This window comes from Rhipicephalus sanguineus, chromosome 6 (assembly GCF_013339695.2).
Source record: "Rhipicephalus sanguineus isolate Rsan-2018 chromosome 6, BIME_Rsan_1.4, whole genome shotgun sequence".
Classification (NCBI taxonomy): Eukaryota; Metazoa; Arthropoda; class Arachnida; order Ixodida; family Ixodidae; genus Rhipicephalus; species Rhipicephalus sanguineus.
Window position 1 is genome coordinate 62,510,087 of NC_051181.1, and position 12,574 is coordinate 62,522,660.

Here is a 12,574-nt window from a genome sequence, read left to right on the forward strand (position 1 = left end):
CAACCTACCCGACGCTTAGCTTAGGCACGCTAAACGTGAGAGGTCTGGCCGCCAAGCGTAAACAAAGTCAAGTGTACAGGATGATGGTGGACCAAGACCTCGATGTTTTAGCCGTGCAGGAGACAAAGGTCGAACGGGAGGAGGCGACCCGGAGCATGTTGCTAAGGTTTACGTCGATGTACTACGCGGTAGTGAGCCACGCTAAAGGAACATCAGCGGGCGTTATTTTATTTATGAGGAAAATGCCCGGGCTATCTATCGAAAATTATTATTCGTGTCCTTCGGGCAGACTAGCGTACATTGACTTTACTGTTTGTGATGTTATGTGGCGAGTGTTGTGTGTATATGCACCGAATAGTTGTGATGAACGCACTCAGTTTTTTTCCTCCCTAAAAACGCACATCTGCATGCAGAGAAAAGTTATTATTCTAGGAGATTTTAACTGTGTACTCAGAGATCGAGACAGAACAGGCAGGAGAACAAATGATAAAAGCTGCCATGCACTCAATGAATTATTGGCAGAGTGTGACTTAGACGACGTGGCGGAATGCCTAGTCGGAACACGCGATGTTCAATACACGCACTTCCAGGGCAATAGTCACGCTCGTCTGGACAGGATGTACGTGTCTCTAGACGTGATACCCCTGTGCCGCAGCTACGCAGTGACGCCTCTTTCATTTACAGATCATTGTTTGGTAAAGACATGTATTGGACACAAAAGAAAACGCAACACCTTCACGTGGGAGATGTGGAAAATGAATTCCAAATTGTTAAAGGACGAGCTTTTTTTAAGCAACGTGCAGGAATACTTGAAAGAAGTAGAAAATAACAAGGTGCAAATCACTGAAAGGTGGGAACATTTCAAACAGCGAGTTAAGTTAACCGCCATCGAACGATCATGTAAAATAAGGCAGGAAGAAAGAGCTAAAGAGAAAGAACTAAGGACGGTATTGGAAAAATTAACGGCTTTAGAAAGCAGCCAACCGGGCGTTTACAAAGATGACTTGCGCAGCATTAAAGCGAAATTGGAGCTCTGCGATGAAGAACGATATCGGGGAGCGATTATTCGCGCTAGGGCCGAGGCACTGAGAGCAGATGAGGCGCCAAATAAACGCGCGCTAGGGAAAAGTCGCATGCGCGGCGCAACCATATAGATGCAATAGAAGTAGATTGTCACGAAATACCTGGCTGTGAGGGCATAGCACATGCGTTTTTCGAGCACTTCCAACAGCTTTATGCATCGAGAACTGTTGACGTAGACGCTTTTAGATCTGCCTTTTTGGGACGTATGCCGCAACTCAACGATGATACGAAGAACAGGCTAGAGGCACCGATATCAGTCCACGAAGTTGAAAAAGCAATCCACAACTTAGAAATAGGAAAGTCGCCCGGTCCAGATGGCCTAAGTGCTGCCTTTTATAAACAGTTTAAGTCAGAGTTAGCGCCCCTGCTTGCGGATGTGTTTAACAAAGCGTATGAAGTAAACGCACTGCCTTATTCTTTCGGGGAAGCGCACACCGTGCTCATCCCCAAGTCGGATCAGCCTGCGAAACTGAAACATGTTACGTCGTACAGACCAATATCGCTTACGAACAGCGATTACAAAATATTCATGAAGATAATCGCAGACAGGTTACAATCAGTAATGAAAACCATCGTAGGCAGGCACCAAACATGCGGCATCAAAGGACGTACCATCAACACCAACATACACATAATGAGATCGATTCTAGAATGCTGTGACGCGTTGAGGGAGCGAGTCGCAAATCTCCAACTTGATTTGGAGAAGGCCTTTGATTGTGTTGCTCATATTATTCTAAGAGCCATTCTTGAGCATATAAACGTCGGGTCCATAATTGCTGACGGGATAGCCATGGCGTACCGGAACGGCACTACTAAGCTCATAATTAACAAGTCACTGGGGGCCCCCATCAGCATACAACGTTCTGTTCGTCAGGGCTGCCCAGCCAGCCCACTTTTGTTCTGTATTTATCTAGAGTGTTTGTGTTTGGCAGTGATTGAGAACAAATGTATTCAAGGATTTACAATGCAAGCGACAGAAGTCAAACTCCTGGCCTATGCTGATGACGTAGCCGTGTGTTGTAAAGACAAGCAGAGTGTTTTGCAAACGATAAATGTTGTTAAAAACTTCGGTGAAATCACTGGCAGTAGAGTGAACTGGAGCAAATGCCTCGGTATTTGGCATGGGGAGTGGCCTGAAACCCCTGCTATATTTGCCAATGTCAAGTGGTCGACAGTGCCAGCAAGGTACTTAGGCGCACCGCTTCAAGCTTACAAGCAAAGTGACGAATACTGGCAGGGCGAGCATAGAACTGCTAAAGAGAAGGCTGAAGCTTGGAAAGCTAAGCACTTTTCAGTATTTGCCAGGGCTACTATCTGCAACTTGTTTTTCGTCGCTAGGCTATGGTATGTTATGCAATTCATTTTCTGTAATAGGGTGAATGTGCAGAAATTGCACAGAGTGTTTGCCGTGTTTGTGTGGGGTTCCGGATGGGAGAGATGTAGTCGCAACAATTTGTTCAGAAGGGTGAAAGATGGAGGGTTAGGGCTGGCCCACCTGTTTGTGAGGCAACTAGTTGGACGGTTCCTATTCTTCCGCGACAACGAGGACCCATTTCTGCAAGCAGTCTGTAAAGTTAGGCTCGCGCATTTGTTGCCAGAATTAATTGTATGTTCTCAAAGTGTGCCGGCGGCAGTGTTCGGTTTTTACCGATAAATTGTATTCAGCATTCGTTTCCTTGCTGTACGTTATTCGAAAGAATACCTGTTTACGGTCACAAGGAAAAAGCTGCGCAATGATGTATTGGACAGCCTTTTTCCCCCGCCGCTGTACAGGGCGATATACAGTCGAGGTCCAGGTCAGAATGTCCTCAAACGTGTCAAAAGAATGCAGATGTCGCCAGGTATCAAAAGTTTCTTTTTCAAACTGCACACAGGTACACTTTCAGTTGCAACCTTTTTAGAAGAAAGGGGCTTTTACATGCCATGGGGATCGCAATGTATCATATGCAAACAACCTGAGACAATAGACCACGTATTCTTAGACTGCTGGGAGGGAGTGTATTTTTGGGACATTTTACAGCGAACAGTAAAGAAAGAATTTCCACTTGACCCCCACGGCATCAGATATTTGCCGATAGGAGATGAGGACGGAACACCTTTCGATCAGATAATGGTAACTGGCCTCTACTGTATATGGCGCTCACGCATGGCCGGCTTCTATTGTGATCCCGATAGAAGACCAGTCCATGTGTATTTTCGAGAACAAATAACTCGTTTTCTTGATGTGATGGCTGCACAAGAGTGTCCGCCACCATGGCTGGCCAGAATAGAACCCCTGGCCAATCTTAAGGAATTCTAAACAACGCCTGTTCCGATTTGACAGGTGGCAGTTGATTATTTATTTGTCATGGATAAGCATTCCATTTATTTATGTACATATGTTGTTTATGTTGATGCTCTCATGTACTGCTGATTACAGGCAATAAAGAAAAAAAAAACTCGGTGGCGCAACGGTAGCGCGTCTGACTCCAGATCAGAAGGTTGCGTGTTCGAATCACGTCCGGGTCACAATTGTTTTTTTTTTTTTTTGATTTAGTAGGAAAATTACGACTACGATGATGGTCTCTGCCCCAATTAAGAAATGTACCTTTTCGGTATCCCTGTATATACAATCGCTTGGAGTTCATCAAAAATCACCATTGTTCGCGCCTGCTGATCAATGTCCTTTTGGAGAACCCGGCGAGTCTCAAACATTGGCATTCTGCCGTGACACATGGCAGTTCGCCATGCTGATATCAATACACTGCCCATTCGTGAATATTTCCGCCAAATGATCACGAAGTTTATTGAAGAGTGTGAAACTAAAGACCCAATTCCAGAGTGGCTCGAACATCTTGAGCCACTTATCCGTCTAAAGGAATTTTAGTCACTATGTAACCATTCCGGTAATTACCTCTGTATGTACTGTTTATGCACTGTAATATTATTGTATGAGGTGCAAAAGTAAGTAATAAAGAAAAAAAAAACTCGGTGGCGCAACGGTAGCGCGTCTGACTCCAGATCAGAAGGTTGCGTGTTCGAATCACGTCCGGGTCACAATTGTTTTTTTTTTTTCATTTAGTAGGAAAATTACGACTACGATGATGGTCTCTCCCCCAATTAAGAAATCTACCTTTTCGGTATCCCTGTATATACAATCGCTTGGAGTTCATCAAAAATCACCATTGTTCGCGCCTGCTGATCAATGTCCTTTTGGAGAACCCGGCGAGTCTCAAACATTGGCAGTCTGCCGTGACTCGGTGGCGCAACGGTAGCGCGTCTGACTCCAGATCAGAAGGTTGCGTGTTCGAATCACGTCCGGGTCAAAATTGTTTGTTTTTTTCATTTAGTAGGAAAATTACGACTACGACGATGGTCTCTGCCCCAATTAAGAAATGTACCTTTTCGGTATCCCTGTATATACAATCGCTTGGAGTTCATCAAAAATCACCATTGTTCGCGCCTGCTGATCAATGTCCTTTGGAGAACTCGGCGAATCTCAAACATTGGCATTCTGCCGTGACTCGGTGGCGCAACGGTAGCGCGTCTGACTCCAGATCAGAAGGTTGCGTGTTCGAATCACGTCTGGGTCACAATTGTTTTTTTTTTTTCATTTAGTAGGAAAATTACGACTACGATGATGGTCTCTGCCCCAATTAAGAAATGTACCTTTTCGGTATCCCTGTATATACAATCGCTTGGAGTTCATCAAAAATCACCATTGTTCGTGCCTGCTGATCAATGTCCTTTTGGAGAACCCGGCGAGTCTCAAACATTGGCATTCTGCCGTGACTCGGTGGCGCAACGGTAGCGCGTCTGACTCCAGATCAGAAGGTTGCGTGTTCGAATCACGTCCGGGTCACAACTGTTTTTTTTTTCATTTAGTAGGAAAATTACGACTACGATGATGGTCTCTGCCCCAATTAAGAAATGTACCTTTTCGGTATCCTTGTATATACAATCGCTTGGACTTCATCAAAAATCACCATTGTTCGTGCCTGCTGATCAATGTCCTTTTGGAGAACCCGGCGAGTCTCAAACATTGGCAGTCTGCCGTGACTCGGTGGCGCGATTCCACTTCCGGCCGCGCTAGCGATAGGACGTGTTTTCATGTGCTCCGTAGGGGCGGTGACAGCGGCTTTGAGCCGCGGAAACAGGATGGAGAGCAGCAGTTCTGAGGATTACCAGGTGGTTCTACCGCAGTTGCCTACAGGTCCGTGCGTTTTAAATACTGTTTTTCTGCACGGGGACATAAGAGCCAGGCCATACCGGGCCGAAGATTTTCGTGACACGTTGGCCCGTCAGGGATTGCTGACCGAGGTCGTGGCCCTCGGAGCATTCCAGATGAACCACGTGTGGGCGGTGACTTTCTCAAGTGCTGAAGCAGTGAAAAAGGTACTGTGCCAAGGTGACTTGAAGGTGAAGGACCGAAGATGCCTCGTCGTGGACCCGTGGAGCCAGGACGTTCGTCTTAAGCTCTACTGGCTACTGCACAACATTCACGACGAGGAAGTTTGCTCGGCACTAAGCCCGTATGGGAAAGTGAAAGAAGTAACCCGTGAACGCTGGCGCATTCAAGGCATCCAAGACAAGGGATCATCGACGCGCACTGTTTGCCTGAAGTTAAAGCCGGGCGTGACTGTGGATGATTTACCGCATCAGCTACGCATCGGCGGCATCATGTCGCTTCTGGTCGCACCCGGACGAGCCCCGTTATGCCTGCGATGCAACCGAACGGGACATATAAGAAGAGACTGTCGAGTGCCCCGCTGCGTGGTGTGTAAACGTTTCGGTCATGAAGAAAGCGAATGCGTGCGAACCTACGCCAATGTAGCTGGCCCTCCGAAAGGTGATGAAGTAACCCGCGAACACTTAATGGATGAAGCAGACGCTGAAGAAGCCGCCAGTGGATCAATGATGGCGCCGCAAGCTACAACTCCGGAAACGGTGGTGCATGCAGCGGACAAAGAAACCCCGAAGTTGCCTCCGAAGATGGCCAAAGTCGACACCGATGAAAAGACAGACAGGAGCTCGGAGAGGGATTTGAAGACGACTACCGATGAGACGTCGATGGATACAAGTGGAGCGCCGTTAAAACGAACCCTTGAAGAAGACCCTCAAGGAAGTGTGGGTGATACCAGCACTAAGGAACCGATGCCAAAGACGCCATATCGTCGGATGACCTTGAGGCCGCAGCCTAATTTGCCAGCGAGCCGGAAACCGACGGACACAGCACCAACTTAGAAGGTCTTTCTTTTTCTTTTTCTTCTTTTTCTTTCCTTTTTTTCTTTTTCTTTTCTTTTCCCTTTTTTTTCATTCTTTTACATTTTCGACCGTAAAAGGTATTTCGTATCACGTGCTAAGTAACGGGCTTGTGTGTAGCTTTGTCCGCCTCTTCGTCACAACAAAATGATTCGCATAGACAAGCCCTTGCGATTAGCTACTATCAATGTAAGGGGGCTGTCAGGACGAAGGAAGCAATATCAGCTACGACGCCTTCTTGACGATAAAGATCTTGATATTATTGCATTGCAAGAGACAAAGATAGAAAGTGAGGAAGGGACGGACAGAATGGTAAATCTTTTTACGTCGCGCTACATTGTGTGCGTATCTCATGCATGCGGAAGAGCCGGCGGCTGTGCACTCCTAATTAGAAAAACGTTGGGTACAACAATTGAAAGTGTTATAACGGATGAAAATGGACGCCTGGTTGTGTGCGATTTATTGTTATGTGCAATGAAGTGGCGCGTTATTTGTTTGTACGCTCCGAATGGAATAAGCGACCGGACGAGCTTTTTTGATATGTTGGATGGCTATTTGAGAGTAGAAGGGTGTATTATAATGATGGGCGATTTCAACTGTGTGTGTAATGTGGAGGATCGTGTACATGCACCACCGATTTATGATGCTAGTGCAAGAACTCTTGTCAGAATGATAGAAGAGCATGAAATTACAGATGTTGGTTATGTATTTGCAAATACAAAAATTCCAAAGTTCACACACTACCAGCGAGATAGTCATGCGAGGTTAGATAGAATTTATGTTTCAACCCCAATTATATCGCACTGTAGCGACTATGGCGTATCAAATGTGTCATTTAGTGACCATAGTGCAGTCCATGTTTTGATAGGTCCGAAGAAGCCCTCAAAGTTTAATTGGTCACTGTGGAAATTTAATGATAAACTTTTAGAGGATGAAGTATTTGTTAGCAAAGTAAAGAATGGTATTAGGGCGTATCACGAAAGGCACAAAACAAGTTGTTGCGAAGCGTGGGAATATTTTAAGGAGCAACTCAAATTAGACGCCATTGAAAGATCGTGTGAACTAAAACAGAAAGAAAAAAGGAAAGAAAGGGAACTACAAGCTGAGCTAGATTTTCTCTTGAGCAAAGTGAGAAGTGCTCCTGGAAGCTCAATGTTAGAAGTACAAAGAAAAAAGGCCGAAATGGAACGATTGGACGTTGAAAAGTATAAAGGTGCTATTATCCGCGCACGCGCAGAAAAGTTTTGGTGCGGCGAAGAACCAACGAAGAGGTCAATATCTGACGAAAAGGGCTATGCTGCAAGAAATGAGATAAATATCATAACGTACCAGAATGACGTAACCTGGGATAAAGAAATAATTCTACGCGCTTTTGAAAACTACTATGAGGGAATGCTGGGGCAGCAAATGTCCTTTTCAGAAGGATTCGATGAAGTTTTTCTTCAGAAAATGCCTAAACTCGATGATAGCGAGAGAGAAAACTTGGAGGCCCCTATAACGGTCGCGGAAATAGAAAAAGCCATAGAAAAATTGAGCAATGGTAAGTCACCAGGACCAGATGGTTTCGGTGCAAGCTTCTATAAGACGTTTAAGGAAGAGCTAGCCGGTATCTTGCATGATGTAATAACGGAGGCGTATGATAAGCAAGTACTACCTCCATCTTTCCGACGAAGCCTTACAGTGTTACTCCCAAAATCGAGTGATCCTGAAAAACTACTATCAGTGCGACAGTATCGACCAATTAGCTTGACCAACACAGACTACAAGATATATGCGAAGGTATTGGCAAGTAGGCTGCAAAATGTAGTAAGAAAATTAGTAGGTCCCCACCAAACGTGTGGGATAAAGGGGAGGTCTATAACAACAAATATTCACGTGGCAAGGACGATCCTTGAGTGCTGCGATGCCTTCTCGGAAAAAGTTGCGATGATACAACTAGACTTGGAGAAAGCTTTCGATAAGGTGGCGCATGAAATTCTTCTCCTTGTCATGGAACACGCCAATGTAGGATCTGTCTTACTGGAAGGGGTAAAGATGTGCTACCGCAACGCATCGACGCAAATTGTAGTTAACAAAATGTTGACTCACAGCATTAACATCAGGACGGGTGTAAAACAAGGATGTGCTCTCTCCCCACTACTATTTGCAATATTCCTAGAACCGTTTTGCTTAAGTGTGATGCATAATAATGACATCAAAGGATTTAGTCTTGATACCAGCGAAATAAAATTACTAGCGTACGCGGATGACGTTGTAATATTCTGTAAAGATAAGGAAAGCGTAAGCAAGGCGGTTGAAGTGACTGCAAAGTTTTGTAGCATGACCGGCAGTGCTGTAAACTGGAGCAAATCGCTGGGTTTATGGCATGGAGGCTGGGAAGCTACTCCAATGCTTTTCGAAAGCATGACATGGACCACGACACCGATGAAATACCTTGGCGTACCATTAAAACATTACAATGACACAAAAGAATATTGGCCACAGGAAATCGATGAGGTGAAGGAAAAAACGGCTAAATTCGGAGGCCGCAACATGTCTATATTCGCACGAGCGACAGTGTGCAATATCTTTCTGGTCGCGAAAATATGGTATGTACTGCAGTTTTTATGTATATCAAGAATGAGTATCCAGAAGCTACACAGAGTTTTCGCTATGTATATATGGGGTTCAACTTGGGAGCGAATGAGCCGTACTAATTTATTTCTACCACTGAAGGCAGGTGGTCTCGGATTAGCACATTTATTTTTGAAACAGGTAGTGTCACGATTTTTGTTCTTGCGGGATCAAAGAAACAACTTCCTGCGCACAGTTATTCAACTAAGATTAAGTGATGCTCTCCCAGAATTTGTTGTCTCATCAGATTATAGAAAGGGTTTGAGAATAACAGGATTCCTGCGTGAAGTGGTATGGTCCTTTCGGTTTTTGCAAGCGCGTTTTTCATTGGACTATCTTAGTAGTGTTACAAGGAAAAAATTGTACAAAGACGTCATTGACGTCACTTTACCGATGCCAGTATACCGATCCATGTACGATAAAAGCTGCAGTGCAAACGTGTTGAAACGAGTTAAGAGAATGCCAATACGTGCGTCGTGTAAAACCTTTTTCTTTCAGCTACACAGTGCGACATTGCCTGTGAAACCTTGGCTAAAAGAAAGAGGGATTTTTGTGCCGTGGACAATCAATTGTCTCAGATGCAGAAAGCCTGAGACGATTGAACATATATTTCTGGATTGCTCTGACGCGCTATTTCTGTGGGACGTGCTACAACGCACCTTGAAAAAGGACTTACCAGTAACACCATACGGCATACGCTTTTTGCCAACGATCTGTGACGATGGTGTGCCGTATGATATGTTCATGGTGATGATGCTACATAGCATATGGAAGACTCGTATGGCAGTGCGCCATGAAGACATCTGTATATTGTCACCGAGAGAGTACTTCAATGAGAGCATTGTTTATATACGTGAAAGCCTTAAACACATGACGGATAAACCAGAGTGGTATCATCTCCTAGATAGTTTGATATGCCATAAACCTTTTTAATGTCAAGCGTTGGCCAAGATTGGTGAATGTTTGTTTTATCATTTGTATCATGGTTTTGTATTGCAACATCGCAATAAAGAAAAAAAAAGACTCGGTGGCGCAACGGTAGCGCGTCTGACTCCAGATCAGAAGGTTGCGCGTTCGAATCACGTCCGGGTCAAAATTGTTTTTTTTTTTCATTTAGTAGGAAAATTACGACTACGATGATGGTCTCTGCCCCAATTAAGAAATGTACCTTTTCGGTATCCCTGTATATACAATCGCTTGGAGTTCATCAAAAATCACCATTGTTCGCGCCTGCTGATCAATGTCCTTTTGGAGAACCCGGCGAGTCTCAAACATTGGCAGTCTGCCGTGACTCGGTGGCGCAACGATTCCACTTCCGGCTTTCGAGCGAAACGGTCGCGGGATGTTTGGCTCCGATGGAGCGGGTTCAGCGGCCCGTGTGGGCCGCGGTAACAGGGTTATTGTGCCTAGTTCTGAGGATTATCAGGTGATTCTGCCCAATCTGCCTTCCGGACGCATCGTTGCGAACACGGTTTTCATGCATGGCGATCCAAGAGCCCGGCCCTACCGCATCGAAGATTACCGGGACACTTTGGCCAAGCTTGGTGCGCTCGCCGACGTTTTGGCGTTGGGGGCGTATCAAGTGAATCACGTGTGGGCTGTGACAATGATGAGTGCTGACGCTGCTCGGAAATTGCTCTCCGCCGTCGACGTGAAGGTAAAGGATCGCCCATGTTTGCTCATCGACCCAAAAAAAAATCACAGCATATCCACGGAGTGAATGATGATGAGTGGGCGAAGCTGCGGAGGTTCATCGGTAAACCGTGAATCTTCCGTGAATTCTGCCCAGTACATCATCACCGACGTGAGATCGGGCGCGTTTATACTAAAGGTTCGATGAGTTATGACGACTTGCAGCTCACGTACGCTGTGAATTTTCATTGTTTAGAAAACCACTTGTTCAGAAAACCAGGTACTCTGCTATAGTTAGCCATGCCGTAGGAAATTCTTCCGGCTGTGTGCTCTTCGTCCGGCAGAGTCTGGGTGCTGAAATAGAAGCCGTAACGTCATGTCCGTCTGGTCGGCTCAGTGTGCGTGATCTCTTGCTTTCATCTTTGGAATGGCGTGTAATTTGTTTGTACGCAGCGACTGTTGCCGATGAAAGACGCGCATTTTTTGAACACCTAAAACAGTATACCCAGTGTAACCGGCTCCTTATCATTATTGGCGACTTCAACTGCGTTCTTTCAGCCAATGACAAAACTAGCGCTCGACAGTACAAGGATGCAAGTACCGTTGTACTAAGCGATATAATAAGTGACCATGGCTTGGAGGATGTGGCCGAATGTCTCGGTGGTGGGAGGACTAAGCAGTACACCCACTTTCAGGCAGCCAGCCACGCCCGACTAGATAGGGCGTACGTCAGCCTTGATTTGGTGCCATTTTGCAAGGAATACCGTGTTAGCGCCGTTTCACTTAGTGATCACTGCTTGGTGAGCTTTCTAGTAGCTAGCACGAAAGAAAGGAAAAGGGGCTTCGAGTGGCAACTATGGAAATTAAATTCGAACCTGCTGAGCGATGAAAAGTTTATGGCAGAAGTAATGACGGAAGTTGAAGAAATGAAAGTGGTGGGTAAGAAGATGTTCAGAGAAAAATGGGAGAACTTCAAGCAGGCGGTTAAAATGAAGGCTTTGGAGCGCTCGAGTGCTATAAGCAGAGAAAAAGGAGCAGAAGAAAAGCAGATGCGCAGAAACCTGGAAAAATTGATCAGCGAAGAATGTAGGATGCCCGGCATGTTTATTGACGATATTCTAGCGTTGAAACGCAAAATAGAACACTTCGATATCGAAAGATACCGTGGTGCTATGGTGCGGGCAAGGGCCCAGAGATTGATAATGGGAGAAGCACCGTCAAAAAGGGCGTTGGGCTCAGAAGAGTGGCACGCGCGACGTAATCAGATAACAGAAATTGAACACGATGGTAAAGTCAGCGATGCAGGAGACGATATTGAGCGCGCTTTCTTTGAGCACTTCAATGGCTTATTCGCCGCCTGCTCGGTCAACGTCGACCGTTTTAAAAAAAGTTTTTAACGCTGATGCCAAAGCTAGACAACAATACGAAAGAAATATTGGAGGAACCCATTTCAGAAGAGGAAGTAAAAAGTGCTATTGAAAGTATGCATCCGGGGAAGTCCCCTGGCCCTGATGGTCTGACTTCCGCCTTTTATAAATGTTTCAATTTAGCAATATCACCAGTCCTAACCGACGTATACAATGAGGCATTCGAGCTGAAAGTGTTACCCCCGTCCTTTTCTTTTTCCCACACTGTTCTTATACCGAAATCGGAAGACCCCGTTGCCCTGCGCAGAGTAACTTCTTACCGCCCAATCTGCCTCACTAATGGAGATTATAGGCGATGCGCAAAGCGCCGACCACGCCATCTGCCGCCATGGCTCGGAAGCGCTCGCGGGGCCAGGCGAACAGTGTTTCAGCGAGCGTCTACGCGAGTGCACGGATTGATGTGTTTTTCAACGTGATTTAACGACTCTCTCGGGCTTCAGCGATGTCGAAAAATGACTGCTGCGTTGTCGGCTGCTCAAACACATACAAAAACTCGCCAGGAACGCACTTCTACATGTTTCCGGTGCTATTTCATGAGCGAGAGCGACGGCGACGGTGGATTGCGGCTGTCCGACGCA

The 12,574-nt window shown here is 45.8% G+C and overlaps 1 protein-coding gene and 6 non-coding genes across 7 annotated transcripts; all 7 read left to right on the forward strand.

The window, feature by feature from the left end:
• The first annotated feature begins 3,519 nt into the window (after positions 1-3,519).
• On the forward strand, positions 3,520-3,591 carry Trnaw-cca (transfer RNA tryptophan (anticodon CCA)). The gene has a single exon. It is a non-coding gene; the product is annotated as a tRNA-Trp (tRNA).
• A 456-nt stretch (positions 3,592-4,047) lies between these two features.
• On the forward strand, positions 4,048-4,119 carry Trnaw-cca (transfer RNA tryptophan (anticodon CCA)). The gene has a single exon. It is a non-coding gene; the product is annotated as a tRNA-Trp (tRNA).
• A 197-nt stretch (positions 4,120-4,316) lies between these two features.
• On the forward strand, positions 4,317-4,388 carry Trnaw-cca (transfer RNA tryptophan (anticodon CCA)). The gene has a single exon. It is a non-coding gene; the product is annotated as a tRNA-Trp (tRNA).
• A 195-nt stretch (positions 4,389-4,583) lies between these two features.
• On the forward strand, positions 4,584-4,655 carry Trnaw-cca (transfer RNA tryptophan (anticodon CCA)). Its single transcript has one exon. It is a non-coding gene; the product is annotated as a tRNA-Trp (tRNA).
• Positions 4,656-4,852: 197 nt separating this feature from the next.
• Trnaw-cca (transfer RNA tryptophan (anticodon CCA)) lies at positions 4,853-4,924 on the forward strand. The gene has a single exon. It is a non-coding gene; the product is annotated as a tRNA-Trp (tRNA).
• A 218-nt stretch (positions 4,925-5,142) lies between these two features.
• Positions 5,143-6,306, forward strand: LOC119397309 (uncharacterized). Its single transcript, XM_037664739.2, has one exon. It carries the CDS (start codon positions 5,173-5,175, stop codon positions 6,304-6,306), a length of 1,134 nt encoding a protein of 377 aa, XP_037520667.1. The 5' UTR covers positions 5,143-5,172.
• Positions 6,307-9,958: 3,652 nt separating this feature from the next.
• Trnaw-cca (transfer RNA tryptophan (anticodon CCA)) lies at positions 9,959-10,030 on the forward strand. Its single transcript has one exon. It is a non-coding gene; the product is annotated as a tRNA-Trp (tRNA).
• The last annotated feature ends 2,544 nt before the right edge of the window (positions 10,031-12,574 follow it).

Bases quoted from the DNA above. Each gene is read 5' to 3' on its own strand.
- LOC119397309 (XM_037664739.2), top strand. From the start codon at position 5,173: ATGTGCTCCGTAGGGGCGGTGACAGCGGCTTTGAGCCGCGGAAACAGG.